The 16,415-nt window shown below is 46.1% G+C and overlaps 1 protein-coding gene and 1 pseudogene across 2 annotated transcripts; both read left to right on the top strand.

The window, feature by feature from the left end:
• The first annotated feature begins 405 nt into the window (after nt 1–405).
• On the top strand, nt 406–4,938 carry LOC109780978 (uncharacterized). 2 transcript variants are annotated; one of them, XM_020339557.3, is made up of 4 exons: nt 406–559; nt 682–798; nt 1,181–4,239; nt 4,396–4,938. In XM_020339557.3, the coding sequence occupies exons 2-4, from the start codon at nt 787–789 to the stop codon at nt 4,397–4,399; spliced, it is 3,075 nt and encodes a 1,024-aa protein (XP_020195146.3). In that variant the 5' UTR covers nt 406–559; nt 682–786; the 3' UTR covers nt 4,400–4,938. The 2 variants fall into 2 exon arrangements, with proteins under 2 accessions (XP_020195146.3, XP_020195145.1); XM_020339556.2 differs by having other exon boundaries at nt 1,181–4,244.
• A 5,225-nt stretch (nt 4,939–10,163) lies between these two features.
• On the top strand, nt 10,164–16,408 carry LOC120973333 (uncharacterized; annotated as a pseudogene).
• Nucleotides 16,409–16,415: the final 7 nt, after the last annotated feature.

The following is a 16,415-nucleotide window of genomic DNA, read 5'->3' as shown; positions in this document are numbered from 1 at the left end:
TGATCTTAGGATCCCCCCCCCCCCCCCCCCCCCGACACACACACGCTCTAGGCGTTATACAGACTCTACATGTCTCTTTGTATTCCGCCTTCTTAATTTTTCGTTTGTGTGAGAGGACTTTATTTGACTGTGTGCATCTTAGTTATGCAGAGGCCAGATGTAATACTTAAATCTTTTAAGTAATAAAAAGCGCCGCTTTTCGAGAAAAAAAAAACAAAGTAACATTCTATTTTAACCTTTACCTTTATATCCCTGTGCATCTTTTAAACACATCAAGCAAAGAATATGATGATGGAATTGGCAGCCTTGAGTAACAGCTAGCGAAGCAAAGAATTTACAGCTTTTATTTAGAGAGAAAAAGCACGCAAAGCAGACGCAACGAATGCCTGCTAGCTCATGCGTACGCATAATTCCATATGCATGCCCCGTTTCCTGTATGAGCTAGCGAAGCTACATCCATATTCCTTTTACTCAAGGCACATGTCTCCATGCAACTTCCAGTTTCCTTGTCCACCTCTTCGATCTATCTAGGCTTCTGCCATCGCCGCAATTGATCAAGGTACCAACCTGAATCATTTTGTATACATATCTACAGATTAGTTAATTCTTTCTCCAAATTTGTAAGAGTCATTCTTAATGAGGAATGATGTTAACTTCTTCAAATGTGTTTGTGTAAGAAAGAAAGGAATTAGCTGCATTCACATCGTGTGACATGGAGCTGCTGGCATTGTCGCTAAGCGGGAACTAGACCATAAAAGCCAAACAAGAAGATTGGTTCGATTCATCATGCCTCCAGAGGTAATCCATCACTCACCTTGATATTCAGTGATTTTTTTTTTTGTGTGGAATGATCTTCAACGACTAATTCTGCAGATTTGTGACCTACTTCATTCTTTAGCCAGTGAGCTAAACTCAGATCTTGACTAGTGGTATAGTCAAGAATTTAAATGAATTTAATTATGACAAACTTGATTAGTGATTAAGCGGTTGTCACTCACTTGCATGTTTTTATATGCACCACTTGCTCGTTGCTTTTATTTGTGTTAATAAGTTACGTCCTAATGATTTATGATTTTTTTAGTTATGATGCAGTTTGTGGTTTGAAATGAAAGAGTTGCATAAATAAAACAAAAAAAATATGGCGAATCTCATTTGGTGTTATTGTTTTTGCACATTACAGAAGATCTGGATCCAGGCGAAAAACATCGATGCTGCAGCAGGAGAGATAATTGGTGTTTTGGAGGATACAAGCAAAGGAAATGTGATCTACTTCAAGGGCTGGGAAGGATTTGGAGCATCCGCTGTTCTCAATCTGGTGGCCCAACGCCTGAAATCATCCACGAGACTGAACAAGTTTGACAAGGTTATCCATGTAGATTGCTCGGTGTGGAAAAGCATGAGGGCCCTGCAAAAGGTAGTAGCAGAGGAGCTGGACCTTCCACAGTCTGTGATGGCCATCTTTGATCTATGCGACGAGGAGGACGATTTCAATGGGATGGATCAAGGATCCAGAGGGGTGATAGCAGATATCAGAAGGGAAATCTTCAGAAAGCTTGTTAACAGTATATTTGTGGTGGTTTTTCACAATGGGAGCAGAAGATACATTGATTTGTACGATTGTGGTGTCCCAGTAACAACATTTTTGAGTAACAAGATGTTGTGGACCTGGCACGGGAGGTTCCGGAGCAATCTCATACTAGAAGAAGGGGAAAAGGAAAAGATGAAGAGTCAGACAGATGTTCGCTTATTTCCTTCTCATACTGGATGTGAAATTGAGGAAGGGCGAGATGTACTGCATGAAGAGGCTTTGGAAGTTGCCAAGTGCACGGGGATTGTTCATCCTGACGATATGAGCCACAAGATAGTCATGGAGTGCCTCATATACAGGACACTGATTGTTACGGACATGAAGACACATGCACCAAACTATTGGATCTGCGATGGCATTATACAGGGCCAAGACAATGCATCAGCATGGGAGATTGGCAATTCTCTGCACAGAAACATGTGCTTGGATTTTGATTTAACATATAATGAGGAAACAACTCCCGTGCTACAGGTGTCGGATGATTTACTTGTTAACCGCTGGAATTTCACCACCCACAAACAACTCCTAGAGGATAAGGCTGGAGCGTTGCCTCCTCAGGTGACATCCTTCTTCCTTTTTGCAGATGAATCACCAACAGATAGAGCATCAATATTGCCGGTTAGCATGTTTCAACATTCACAAAGCAGCAAGCTACGTGTGTTACACCTGTCTCATTGCACCTTCAGTTTTGCATCTCCTCCCTTCGTCCATTGCGTCCAACTAAGATTGCTCCATCTGGACCATTGCAGAAATATCACAGAGGATGATGAGCATCCAAGCCACAATGAAGACATATCATGTTTCCAGAAGCTATGGGTGCTGGATCTGAGGTATACACACTGGTCCTGGTTGCTAAGTGAAAAGATGAAGAGATTGATGGTTGAACTCAGGGAGCTGAATGTGGAGGGAGTCAAGCATGGGAGCATCAGTGATTTGTGGGATGGTAGACATAGCCTTGTCATACTTCGAGTAACAGCAGCAGATCCAGTCCCTACGGAGAACAAAGACAAATATAGTCAAGCACAATTCCCCAATATGTCCAGTACAAATAGCCTTACGACATCTTCCTTCATCAACGATGTCCTGCCTTCTTTGCTTGAGTCATTTAGCTTCAGTAACAAATCTACAACTACTGCCAAGATATCTAGCATCTCCTTCCGGGGTTGTTCTCAGTTGAAGAATATACTTCTCAGAGGTAATTTGGGGAGCCTGGAGGAGCTGGACCTCTCGGGAACGGCAGTGAAAACCCTTGACCTCAGAGAAGTGGAAGCTCCAAACCTCAAGCGTCTCATGCTGCTGGGCTGTGAGAAGCTCTGTGCAATATTATGGCCATCGGAAGATAAAAGGACAAGGGTTTTGGAGAAGTTGCAGATCAACACCATCCAATCTGCATCACCTAGCCATAATAATTCGGAAGAGAAGACCAACGACGCTAGTACTGCTGCAGGATCATCATCTATCCTTACTTTTGGGGCTTCACCACAAGACATCGGTCGAACTGCATCTTTTGAGTTTCAGTGGTACATATCTGTAGTGGATCCAAGGCTCATGTGGTCGCTTCTTACCTTTCAACAACAACTTCTTGGGGAAGAATTTGTATACATGGAGATTGGTTCATTTTCTGCAAGTGGAGCTGCTGTTGGTGGTTGTGAAGTTGCTCAAGGCATCGCGAGCCAGCAGCAGATTACTCAATACTTATATGCAAGAGATATCTTGCAAGAGCGCCTGCAAGTTGTCAGTGCTATAGAAGGTGTTATTAGCTGGATGTGGGCTTGCCCACCTATTCCTACTCCAAGTCCTCGAGACTGCTGGTACTTCCACATGCAAGATGAAGAGAGTATGGAGAGAGGATCGTTACAGCGGCAACACAACACCAAAAGGATTAGTACCAGTGTTGCTTCAGCCCCTCTCCTTATATGTAATTATGCAAAGATGTTGTATGTGCATGATAGCTCGTCCATCACTTGCGTTCCGTGCCCACAAGGTTCAAGGTGGCCGTGGCTTAAATGGTGCCGAGTTGAGAGGTGCCCCAAGCTATGCTCTGTCTTTGCTACTCCCCAACTAAGTGATGACCTGGACGTCTTTTGGTCCTTGTCTACGTTCTGGGCGTCCCAGCTCCTGAAGGCGCGCTACATCTGGAACTGGAGTGCAGTAGGTCAACCTGGTGGAGATTCGTTCGAAGACCTAGCGTTCTTGCACCTGGACTATTGCCCCAGACTCATACATGTGCTTCCCTTGTCTGAGCATATGGACACCCTGCCTAGCCTGGAGACGCTGGAGATCGTGTGCTGCGGTGATCTGAAGGAAGTCTTCTCTTTGGACCCTAATCGCCAAGAGAAGCAGGAAACTATAGAATTTCCCAAGCTAAGAAGGATCCACCTGTACCAGCTCTCCAACCTACAAAGCATCTGTGGGAGCAGGATGTCCGCGCCGAACCTTGAGACCGTCAGAATCCGGGGCTGTTGGGGCCTTCGACGCCTGCCGGCAGTCAGCGGCAGCACCACCAACCGGCCCAAGGTGGACTGCGAGAAGGACTGGTGGGACAACCTGGAGTGGGACGGTGTGGAGGCGAAGCACGACCCTTCGCTCTATGAGCCGAGCCACTCGCGATACTACAAGAAGGCCCACGTACCAAGGGTCACCGTTCTCAGGTGAGGTGCGTACGGGGTTTCTGTCCCTACTTTGAACAATAACTTGGTGTGCTAGCGAACTTAAACTTACTGTTTCTGTCTGTACTACTTTTGTTTTGTCCTGGTATATGCATGCATAGTATCATCCCATTGACGGTTTGTTATGCCACACTGTAGGTAATCAATTCCTTCCATAGGTCGGTCGCTACTGGCATGCCCACCCTATTGGTGCTACCGTGCTACCGTGCTCAGCTGAAGCTTTCTCTGGAGTGCACGGGTGTGTGTGTGTGTGTGTGTGTGTTGCTGCCTTACTTCGTGCTGCTTGATTGGTCCATGTGGTTGTGTGAAATCTGTATGGCGGTGCGTCTTTCAGTTCAGTTTGATTAGATTTGAGCTGGTTTTGCTTGATTTGGTTTGTTTGGCCATTGTTGCTCGAGGAAGCCATGGATGCGTCAGAGTAAGCTTGGATCATCTGGTTGGATAGATGATACAGGGTACAAGCTCTGAGCCAGAGAGTAATATATAAGAGGGCATTCAGCTTGGGTGGCATGAGCACCCTGCCTGCTCCTGCTGCTGCTATGCTGTTGCTCTCCATTTGTGTGTTGTGGTGTGTGATTTGTCAGCTACAGACTGATTATTGTAATGCTAAGCAATTCCTTCAGACTGCTATACAAATGGTGATTTGTGTGTGTCATCATATATATATACTGTAGCTTTCTATGTTTTGTTCGGTGCTGATCATATAACCTTTTGGAATTTTGATCAATTTTTTATTGACTGGTTGTTGCTTCAAACCGTTCCTTTTTACTAACTAGAATACATTTAGACTTGGATTAGAGTAGATAATAAGCCACAAGCGGTTAACTGATTAGAATTCTAGGCCCTATTGGCTGTAGCAGATGTGGCTTAGGCAACTATGAATGTAGCAAGACTGAATATGTTAACAACCAGTACATACATGGCAGGGACGTAGTAGCAGAATCCTTTTTCTTATCCATGTACGTCACTGACATGACAAACAAAGTTGCTCAACTAGCTTGCCTGCAGCACCTCCAGGGGAAACCACCGACGTGTGTTTTCGTGACAATTCGACGAATTCAGAAGATTTCCGCAACAGATTCAGATAAGTGGCACCGATCAGCTCTCCATATGGCGGCGGGGTGCATCTAAAATCTACAGCGACAACTTCGACCATGTTCAAGACGAAATGCCCAGCCAAACTCAAGGCTTTTTTGCCCGGCTTCTCTTCTTTAATGCCAGGCTAAATTAAGCACCATAGATGAGCAGAGCTAGTTTTAATTAAACACGAAATTTCTTCAGGGATAATGGTCCCGTCTGCTCTCTGTGCGCCCGTGGAGATTACTAGGGATAATCTTTGGAGGAATTTGCTATTTTTTAGTAGGTACCGCTGAGCATCCTTTAATCTTCATTCACCTTAATTACTCTCCTTCCAATTCTTTGGAGAAGATGATATCTCTGTCAGTCCACGAGGTCTTTGAATATGCCTTTCTCTTGAGTGAAACTTCAACTGTGTAGTAGCTGCCTCCGCTGCTGCTAATAAACTGGGCGCGTCCAAGGTTCTGCAACACCTGCATCATCGACCTCGCAGCAGTGGTCCAGCAGTGGGGCGCCGCAAGGAGCTCTCCTCGGCACCCGTTGCTGACGTACCAGTGGGGCCAGGGGCTGCTGCACTGTTGGGATCTTTTCAAGGATATTTTTTTCTTTGATAAAGGACATTTCATTGAACTGATATATTGAGGTGATACAATCGTATCGAAAGAATGCCCGGCCTTTGCATAGCTTGATGCACACAGCCAACAAGTCCAAAGTTCCCAAAACTAAAAAAACATGTTACAGCTAACATAATTGCTCACTCCAGCCTATCATGTGGCAGATCCATGGCGGTAGAAAACCTCCCTGACCGTACGCTCCAGCCGTGTAGACGCCATCATAAAAAGGTCCATGTCCTCCGGCCTCTGCAGGATAAACCAAGTACGGAGCCATCGTATACATACATGAATAACCTGCACAGGAGATGAAACATATTTATTATTAAGAATCACATCATTCCTGGTAAGCCACAATGCCCAGCATTAGGCAGCCGCCCCCATAAGAATATATGCAAAAAATTGTTTATCAATACCCCGCAACCAGTTGCCGAACATGTTACGTGCACTACATGAGGATATAAATTTAAAGCTACTTAAATTATGGCTCAAACTGTCCGAGCAAACTTACACTCAAAACATAAGTGTTTAATAGACTCGCCATGTTGGTAAAATGCACATATCTTGAGGGGCGGAGCTGGACCCCAGGCACCCAGGGCCCAGGTCCGGGGCGTGGAAAATGTAACAGGACATTAGTATATAGGATTTTCTGCAGGCCCGGGGTGCAGCCCAGTGAAATAAAGCAGTCCAAAGCCTTGATGGGCTGTGTTACGTGAAACGAACGCGCAGTTCTAAAAAACAAAACAAAAAATCCCACGATCTAATTCCCACGCACGAGGCACAGGAGACGCAGCGCTGTTGCTGAAAAAGAGGAAGAGTAAGAGGAAACGCAGCGCTCGCGCGGCGGCCGGCGAGTCGCATCGATCTCCAGAGAAAAAAGACTCCAGCGCTCGCGCGGGGGCTGCCGTCTGCAGTGGCGTCGCGTCCGCCCCGTCACGCCCCTGCTCCCGGTCGCCGCCTTCCTGTCCTGTTTTTCGTTCACCCGCGTGGCGCGCCATCCCTAGTTGTTTCGCTGCTGGCTGCCGCACCTTGTATGCCTCTAATTTTCTATGAAACCTTTTCTGTTCCCCCCCTGATGCTTTCCACTTGTAGTCTTGTACCATGTTCTATTCGTGTCAGTGTATAAACTGCTTCGAACTGAAATTTAAATGAAATAATATGTGTGTGTATGCATCCAATCATATATCAAGGGTATTGTTGAAATCAAATTGATGTCAATGCCAATTTAATTTCATATTGTAGAAGAAGATGTAGAGATTTTTTTCACCGGTTGCTAAATAAAGCAAGATGTATTTGCAAGTATTGATGATGATGATGATATTGTATATCGCTTTCAAACATATAGGTCTCGCAAAGGGCTTTTACCTCGTTAAAGTGGCAAGTTTTTATATTTGTATTAGTTAATGATAATTGTTTCACTTCAGGTTTATGCCTTCTCTTATGAAATTTTTCTTTTGATCTCTTGAAGGTGTTGGCTCTTCTTCCACCGTTGATGAGGTTATGCGCGGCACTAGTGAAGTAAACCATTGATTTGGTACTTTTTTCATCACGCAATGTTCTTTGTTTATCATGTTTTTATCTTTTTTGTCGTATCGTTAAGCATTGAGTTTAAATTCTAAGTTTTTCTTGCAACTGAGACGTATTTTTAGGATGTCTCTTGAGGTAGCTAAATGCCTTATGAACATTAAGTTTTTCCCTCCGGGCGAAAAAAATTTAGGCTCAGGGCTTGCTCCAATCCTGGCTCCGCCACTGCATGTCTTGCTACCTTGCCAGTTGCGTCGTGCCAAATTATCTTTAATTGAGATGACCCCTCTGTTTAGAAACCAGAGGAATATCTTCACTCTTAAAGGAATTTTGAATTTTCACAATTTCATGTTATCAACCGGAGCCTCACAATGAACCATTGCATCATACATGGACTTGACTGAATGACATTCTAATGCAAATTCCATCGAAAAATGTCCAGGCACCTGATAACACAATAGCCTCCAGGTGTATGAGTAATTCATTCCATGCTGTCAGGCGAGGCCCTAAAAGATCCCCACGGAAAGAAATATCAGGGTTTTCTTGTCCCAAAACTTGTTTGATCGTGAGAAATTTATGTCTGACAATCCAGTACAAGCTAGGGTATTGCACCATGAGTGAGGTGTTATCTCCTCGAGGATATAACATGAAATTTCCCTTGTCTCAGGAAACATATGTATCATAGTGCAGACCGGCGATACCCTGTCGTGGGACTGATGTTTTCGCTTGAGTTGTTTCCATCATTTTTGGCAACAAAATTTCAGCCTAAACTGGCATGGTCTCCTGGCTGCAAATCGCGCCGAGTTTTCCCAGCCGCGATTGCAGCCATTCACCCACGATTTAAAATCATGGATAGAACCTGTACAAGCCTCAGTCTCATTACTCTCTTGCCGAGTAGATATGTTTTTATTGAGAGAGAGAGAGAGAGAGAGAGAGAGAGAGAGAGAGAGAGAGAGAGAGAGAGTTTGGTAGCAGTGTTTCTGCTTCTCTCTTTTGCCGTGAACTAATGTGTTTGACTCCTTGATAGGGGAATTTAAAGAACATGTATATTTGTTAAAAGTAGAGACCGTGTTAATTCTGTAAGCCATCACCGTTTTGTAGATGGATTATACTTTTTTGTAAAGGAGCTGCATATGTTTCCAAGTTTTTACTTAGTGAAATTTTGGTAATTGTTTCGCTCATTCCATTTGCAAGCTATCTCAACTAATTGCTCATTGGTAAGTGGAAATGTTGGTAGACCGATTAAAATTGACTACGACACTGAGGAAATGGTTCAGAACATCAGATCAACAGACATAGGTTTCACTTGAGTGAGGTTGCCCAAACGTGGCAAAGTAATGAGGCGGCCTCAACATGGAAGCTAGACATACATGTCGGTCCGCACCACTGAACTGGCTCGGTTTTGGTATCTGGTTCTGTTTGATGTTTTTTACAAAACTCTGCAGTGCAAGTTACAGCTGTACAAGTATATGTGGTCCAAAATGCAATTTTTGGCATGAAGATGGTGTACAAGTATATGCAAACAGAAATTAGTTAATTAAATTTATGTTTCAGAGGTAGTCTCAGTGGCCAAAACGTCATTTTCTGTTACTCAAGACTGACCAGATATAGACTGATACAGAACTTGGTTAACTGACGGGATGACAGGCAACAAAGTAACATTCTATTTTTATCTTTACCTTTATATCCCTGTGTATCTTTAAGCACAGCAAGCAAAGAATTTGATGATGGATGTGGTGTGTGTGAAGCAAGGAATTCACAGCTTTTATTTATAGAGATAAAGCACAAAGAAAAAGCGCGCAAAGCAGACGCAAGGAATGACAGCTCATGTGTATGCAAACATAGCTGCATATGCCAGCTCCGTTTCCTTACTTGCTAACTAGCGAAGATATATCCATATTCCTTGTACGCAAGGCACACGTCTCCTTGCAACGTCCAGTTTCCTTGTCCACCTCGTCGATCTATTTTGCTTCTGCGGTCTATCTAGGCTTCTGCCAGCGCCGCAATTAATCAAGGTACCAGCCCGAATCATTTTGTATACATATCTGCAGATTAGTTAATTCTGTTAGAGTTATAATATAAGTCATGTACCCCTTTATATTTATCCCGTTGTATAAGGGGTTTTCCTGCATATGTTCCACACCTGTACATGTATATATATCGGCCTATGGCCTCATGGGAATACAAGTTGCATATTTCCTAACATGGTATTAGAGCCTTAGGTTTTTTTTCGCACGCGCAACTCGTGCTCCCGATCCAATCTCCGAGCGGCCGTCGTCCTTCTTCTTCGAGCGGCGCTGCTCTCTCCTCATCAATCCGGCCGGCTAGTCTGCTGGTCTCCGCCTCCAGCCCGGGCAATCCATCCAATCCTCCCGCTGCTGCTGCTTGTCCAGGATTGAACAGCTGCTGCTGTTGCCCAGGACGCCAGCCCATCTCGTTTTCCAATCTGCAACTGCTGCTGCTTCGCTCGGGGTGCTGCCCGCAAGAGCGGCTCGCCCTCCAGATCGGGTCCTGCCCGCAAGAGCGGCTTGCCCTCCAGATCCCGTCGTCACCTGCCGCCGTCTGAGGGCCGCCGCACCGGATCCCGCCCCCAGCTGCCATTCTCGCTGGGTTTCGCCGGATTCCCGTGCCGGATCCCGCTCCCAGCCGCCGTCCTCGTCCGGATTCTGCTGATTTCGGATCTCTGCTAAAAAAATGTCTGCTGCATCGGGCTATGTTGCTGTCCCTCGCTGTCCAGTGATCTTCGATGGTACTAACTACACCGAGTTCGCTGGCTTCATGCGCATTCACATGCGTGGCATTCGTCTCTGGGGTGTTCTTTCTGGTGAGGTCTGCTGTCCGCCACGTCCGGTCCCTCCGGTGGCCCCTACTCCGCCGACTCCACTGGTTCTTCCTACGGACGCTAATCAGGCCGCCAAGGATGTGGCTAAGCTTGCTGATGAGACTGCTGATCGTGCTTATGATGAGAGGGTTTTGGCTTATGAGGAGGCTCTTCAGACGTATCATGGTGCTTTGTATGTTTACACCCAGTGGCTTGATGATGATGCTCGTGCTGCAGCTGTTCTCACTGCTAGTGTTCTGCCTCAGTTTGCTTCTGAGTTTCTGGGTCTTCCTACTGTCTTTCAGATGTGGAGCTGTCTTCGTCAGCGCTATGAGCCCTCTGGTGATGCCTTATACCTTTCTGTGGTTCGTCAGGAGCATGCTCTTCAGCAGGGTGACTCTACTGTTGATGACTTTTATGCACAGGGTTCTGCTATCTGGCGCCAGCTTGATTCTCTCCGCAGTGCTGGTTGTCGTACTTGCCCCTGCTGCCAGGCTGTCCAAGCCAATTTGGACTTTCATCGCGTCTACGAGTTCCTGTCTCGGCTCCGTAAGGAGTTTGAGCCCCGGCGTGCTCAGTTGTTTGCTCGTGGCCGTATTTCTCTCATGGAGGCGCTTTCAGAGATTCGTGCTGAGGAGACTCGCTTACGTGGTGCTGGTTTGCTGGAGGTTCCCTCTGTGCTCGCTACTCGGGCTTCTTCCACTCCACCTGCTGCACCGACCCATTCTCGCTCGAGTGCTCCGCCGCTCTTGCCCACTCCTTCTGGAGGCTCAGGTCGCCCCCGTCCACATTGTGACTACTGCAACAATGATGGTCATATTAAGTCCCAGTGCTACACAAAGCGGAAACAACCGCGCAAGGCGCGATCATCATCCTCAGGGACTTCGTCATCTCCCTCGACAGCTTCAGCCATTGCTTTGACTGAGCAGGATATTCTGAGACTTAAGCGTCTGCTCGCGGCTTCAGGTTCTTCCTCGATGGGTACTGCTGCTTCTGTGACTGATGCTTCCCGCATTGAGCAACCGCCCTCTACACAGTCAGGTACATCCCCATGGGTTCTAGACTCTGGAGCTTCTTTTCATATGTCTTCTCATTCTTCCGCTTTGTCCTCTCTTCGATCGCTGGATTCTCCTGTTCATGTCTTCACTGCTGATGGTACTCCACTTTCTGTTGCTAGTAGAGGCAATCTTTCCACTCCTTCTTATTCTGTTCCTGATGTTGCTCATGTTCCTCGACTTACCATGAGTCTGTTTTCTGCTGGTCAACTTACTGATTCTGGTTGTCGTGTCATCCTTGACGTTGACTCTTGTTCTGTCCAGGACCGTCACACGCACACTCTGGTTGGGGCTGGCCCTCGCCGCCGTGATTCTCAGGGTCTTTGGGAGTTGGACTGGCTTCATGTTCCTTCCGCTGCCACCACCATCGCCAGTTTCTCTGCTTCTGTCGCCTCTGCTACTGGTTCCATCAAGCAGTGGCATCATCGACTTGGTCATCTGTGTGGTTCTCGGTTGTCGTCTTTAGTTCGTCGAGGTCTTCTGGGGTATGTCTCAGGAGATGTCTCTTTAGAGTGTCAGGGTTGTCGTCTTGGCAAGCAGATTCAGTTACCATATTCACATAGTGAGTCAGTGTCTAAGCGTCCTTTCGATTTAGTCCATTCTGATGTATGGGGTCCGGCTCCTTTCGCTTCGAAAGGTGGTCATAAATACTATATTATTTTTATAGATGATTTCTCTCGTTACACATGGCTTTATTTCATGACTTCTCGTAGTGAGGTGTTGTCTATTTATAAGTGTTTTGCTGCCATGGTTCATACTCAGTTCTCTTCACCCATTCGTGTTTTTCGTGCTGACTCCGCTGGCGAGTATATCTCTAAGATGTTGCGTGGTGTCCTTGCTGAGCAGGGTACTCTTGCCCAGTTCTCTTGTCCTGGTGCTCATGCTCAGAATGGTGTGTCTGAGCGCAAGCATCGTCACCTTCTTGAGACGGCTCATGCGATGATGATCGCCGCCTCTCTTCCGCCTCATTTTTGGGCTGAGGCTATCTCCACTTCCGCCTATCTCATCAACCTTCAGCCGTCCGCTGCTTTGCAGGGTGGTGTTCCTTTTGCGCGTCTTTTTGATCGTTCTCCGGATTATTCGATGCTTCGCTTGTTTGGTTGTGTTTGCTATGTTCTTCTTGCCCCCCGCGAACGCACTAAACTGACCGCTCAGTCTATTGAGTGTGTCTTCTTAGGCTACAGTGATGAGCATAAGGGCTATCGTTGTTGGGATTCTATTGGTCGTCGGATGCGTATCTCTCGAGACGTGACTTTTGATGAGTCTCGTCCCTTCAACCCACGCCCATCTTCCTCGATTTTTTCAGTGGAGGATATCTCTTTCCTCACATTTCCTGACTCACCTATCACCCCCGTCGCGCCTGTGCCTATTCGTTCCACTTCCTCTGCTTCTCCACCTCTAGTCGATTTGCAGCCACCATCTTCTCTGGTCTCCTCGCCTAGCATGTCACCGGATTCTACACCTTCATCTCCGGTGACTTCTTCGTCACCACCCCCCGATTCTACCTTGGCGATTCCTCCTTCTCTTGTTCCATCTTTTCCTCAGCATTACACTCGTCGTTCACGACCTGTGGATGCCTCATTGGATGAGTCGTCCTCTTCCTCTCAGCCTACTTATGGCTTGCGTTCTCGTCCTCGTCCGCCTGTTGATCGCTTTGGTTTTCCCACTTCTGGTGCTGCTGTTCTTGAGCCGACTTCTTATCGTCAGGCTGTTGTTCATCCTGAATGGCAGTTTGCGATGGCAGAGGAGATTGCTGCTCTTGAACGCACTGGTACCTGGAATCTTGTTTCTCTTCCTCCTAGAGTCTGTCCCATCACTTGTAAGTGGGTCTACAAGGTTAAGACTCGCTCCGACGGTTCTCTTGAGCGTCACAAAGCTCGTCTTGTGGCTCGTGGTTTTCAACAGGAGCATGGTCGTGATTATGACGAGACTTTTGCTCCTGTGGCCCATATGACCACTGTTCGTACACTTTTTGCCGTTGCCTCTGCACGCCACTGGTCTATATCTCAGCTTGATGTTAAGAATGCCTTTTTTAATGGTGAGCTGCGTGAGGAGGTGTACATGCAGCCACCCCCTGGGTATTCTGTTCCTGATGGCATGGTATGTCGTCTTTGTCGCTCTCTCTATGGCCTTAAGCAAGCCCCTCGCGCCTGGTTTGAGCGTTTTGCCTCTGTGGTCACTACTGCTGGTTTTTCAGCCAGTGCTCATGATCCAGCCTTGTTTATTCACCTTTCTCCTCGTGGTCGGACTCTTCTTCTTCTCTATGTTGATGACATGGTCATCACTGGGGATGACCCCGAGTATATTGCCTTTGTAAAGGCCCGTCTTAATGAGCAGTTTCTTATGTCTGATCGTGGACCTCTTCGCTACTTTCTTGGGATTGAAGTCTCTTCTACCTCTGATGGCTTTTTTATATCCCAGGAAAAGTATATCCAGAATCTTCTTGCTCGTGCTGCTCTCACTGACGAGCGTATTGTTGAGACTCCTATGGAGCTCAATGTTCACCTCCGTGCTACTGATGGTGATCCTCTCCCTGACCCGACGCGTTATCGTCATCTTGTTGGCAGTCTTGTCTATCTAGCTGTCACTCGTCCGGACATCTCTTATCCGGTTCATATTCTGAGTCAGTTTGTCTCTGCTCCCACATCGGTTCACTATAGTCATCTCCTTCGTGTTCTCCGATATCTTCGGGGCACGATCTCTCACCGTCTATTCTTTCCTCGCTCCAGTTCTTTACAGCTTCAGGCCTATTCGGATGCTACGTGGGCTAGTGATCCTTCTGATCACCGTTCACTTTCTGCTTACTGTGTTTTTCTTGGTGGTTCTCTCATTGCCTGGAAGACGAATAAACAGATTGCAGTTTCCCGTTCGAGTGCTGAGGCTGAGTTGCGAGCCATGGCTCTTTTGACGGCAGAGGTGACTTGGTTACGGTGGTTACTTCAGGATTTTGGTGTTTCTGTCACTACACCGACTTTGCTCTTATCTGACAGTACAGGTGTTATTAGCATTGCGCGCGATTCTGTGAAGCATGAGCTCACCAAGCATATTGGTGTTGATGCTTTCTATGTGCACGCTGGTGTGCAGGATCAGGTTATTGCTCTTCAGTATGTGCCTTCTGAGTTACAGTTGGCGGATTTCCTGACGAAGGCCCAGACTCGAGCACAACATGGCTTTTATCTCTCCAAACTCAGTGTTGTTCATCCACCATGAGTTTGAGGGGGGGTGTTAGAGTTATAATATAAGTCATGTACCCCTTTGTATTTATCCCGTTGTATAAGGGGTTTTCCTGCATATGTTCCACACCTGTACATGTATATATATCGGCCTATGGCCTCATGGGAATACAAGTTGCATATTTCCTAACAAATTCCTTCTCCAAATCTGTACAAGCCATTAATTCTTTAATGAAAAATGATGTTAACTTGTTCATATGTGTACGAAAGGAAGGAATTTGCTGCCGCACATCGTTTGACCTGGAGCTACTGGCCTTGCCGCTAAGCAAGAACTAGATCATAACAAAAAAAGAAGATCGGTTCGATTCGTCATGTCTTCAGAGGTAATGCACCACTCACCTTCATCTTCAGTGATTAATGCTGCAGATTTGTGACCTACTTCGTTTCTTAAGCCAGTGAGCTCAACTCAGATCTTGACTAGTGGCATAGTCAAGAATATAGACGCATTTAATTACGACAAACTTGATCAATGATTAAGCGGTTATCACTCACTTGCATGATTTTATATGCACCACTTGATCCTTGCTTTTATTTGTGTTAATAAGTTCTGTCTTAATTGATTTATGGTTTCTTTTAATTATGATGCGCATTGTAGTTTGAAATGAAAGAGTTGCAGAAATAAAGCTAAAAATGGCGAGCCTCATTTGGTGTTATTCTTGTTGAACACTGCAGAAGATTAAGATCCAGGCAAAAAACATCGATGCCGCAGCAGGAGAGATAGTTGATGTTTGGAGGATACACGCAAAGGAAACGTTATCTACTTCAAGGGCTGGAGAGGATTGGGAGCATCCGCAGTTCTCAATCTGGTAGCCCAACGCCTGAAATCATCAACAAGATCGAGCAAGTTTGATAAGGTTATCCATCTGGACTGCTCCCTGTGGAAAAGCATGAGGTCCTTGCAAAAGGCAGTAGCGGAGGAGCTGGAGCTTCCGCAGTCCGTGATGGCCATCTTCGATCAGTATGACGAGGACGACGACTTCAATGGGAAAGATGAAGGCTCCAGAGAGGTGATAGCAGATATCAGGATGGAAATATTTAGAAAACTCTATAACAGTAGATTTCTGGTGGTTTTCCACAACGGAAGCAACAGATACATTGATTTGTATGAGTGTGGTGTCCCAGTAATATCACTTTTGGGTAACAAGGTCTTGTGGACCTGACACGGGAGGTTTCGGATGGGTCTCAGATTAGAAGATGGGGAAAAGGTAAAGATGAAGAGTCAGACAAATGTTCGCTTATCTGCTTCTCCTAAATCTGCATTTGAGGAAGAGCGAGATATACTGCATGAAGAGGCTTTGGACGTTGCCAAGTGCACTGGGATTGTTCAGCCCGACGACATGAGCCACAAGATAGTCATGGAGTGCCTCATATACAGGGACCTGCTTTCTATGGAATTGAAGACACATGCACCAAACTATTGGATCTGCGATGGTATTATACAGGGCCAAGACAATGCATCAGCATGGGACATTGGCAATTCTCTTCAGAGAAATTTGAGCTTGGATTGTAATGCCAACTATAATAAGGCCGCAGCTCCCGTGCTACAGGTGTCAGATGATTTACTTGTTAACTGCTGGAATTTCACCACCCACAAACAACTCCTTATAAAGGATAATAGTCGTGTGCTGCCTACTCAGGTGACATCAGTCCTCCTTTCTGCAGATGAACCACCAAGAAATACAACAGCAATATTGCCAGTTGGCATGTTCCAACATTCACAAAGTAGCAAGCTGCGTGTGTTACATCTGTCTCATTGCACCTTCAGTTTGCATCTCCTCCCTTCGTCCATTGTGCCCAACTAAGATTGCTCCATTTGGAGAAGTTGCACATCAGCACT

The sequence above is a fragment of the Aegilops tauschii genome, chromosome 2 (genome assembly GCF_002575655.3).
Source record: "Aegilops tauschii subsp. strangulata cultivar AL8/78 chromosome 2, Aet v6.0, whole genome shotgun sequence".
NCBI lineage: Eukaryota > Viridiplantae > Streptophyta > Magnoliopsida > Poales > Poaceae > Aegilops > Aegilops tauschii.
This window is presented reverse-complemented; position numbering and strand designations above follow the sequence as displayed.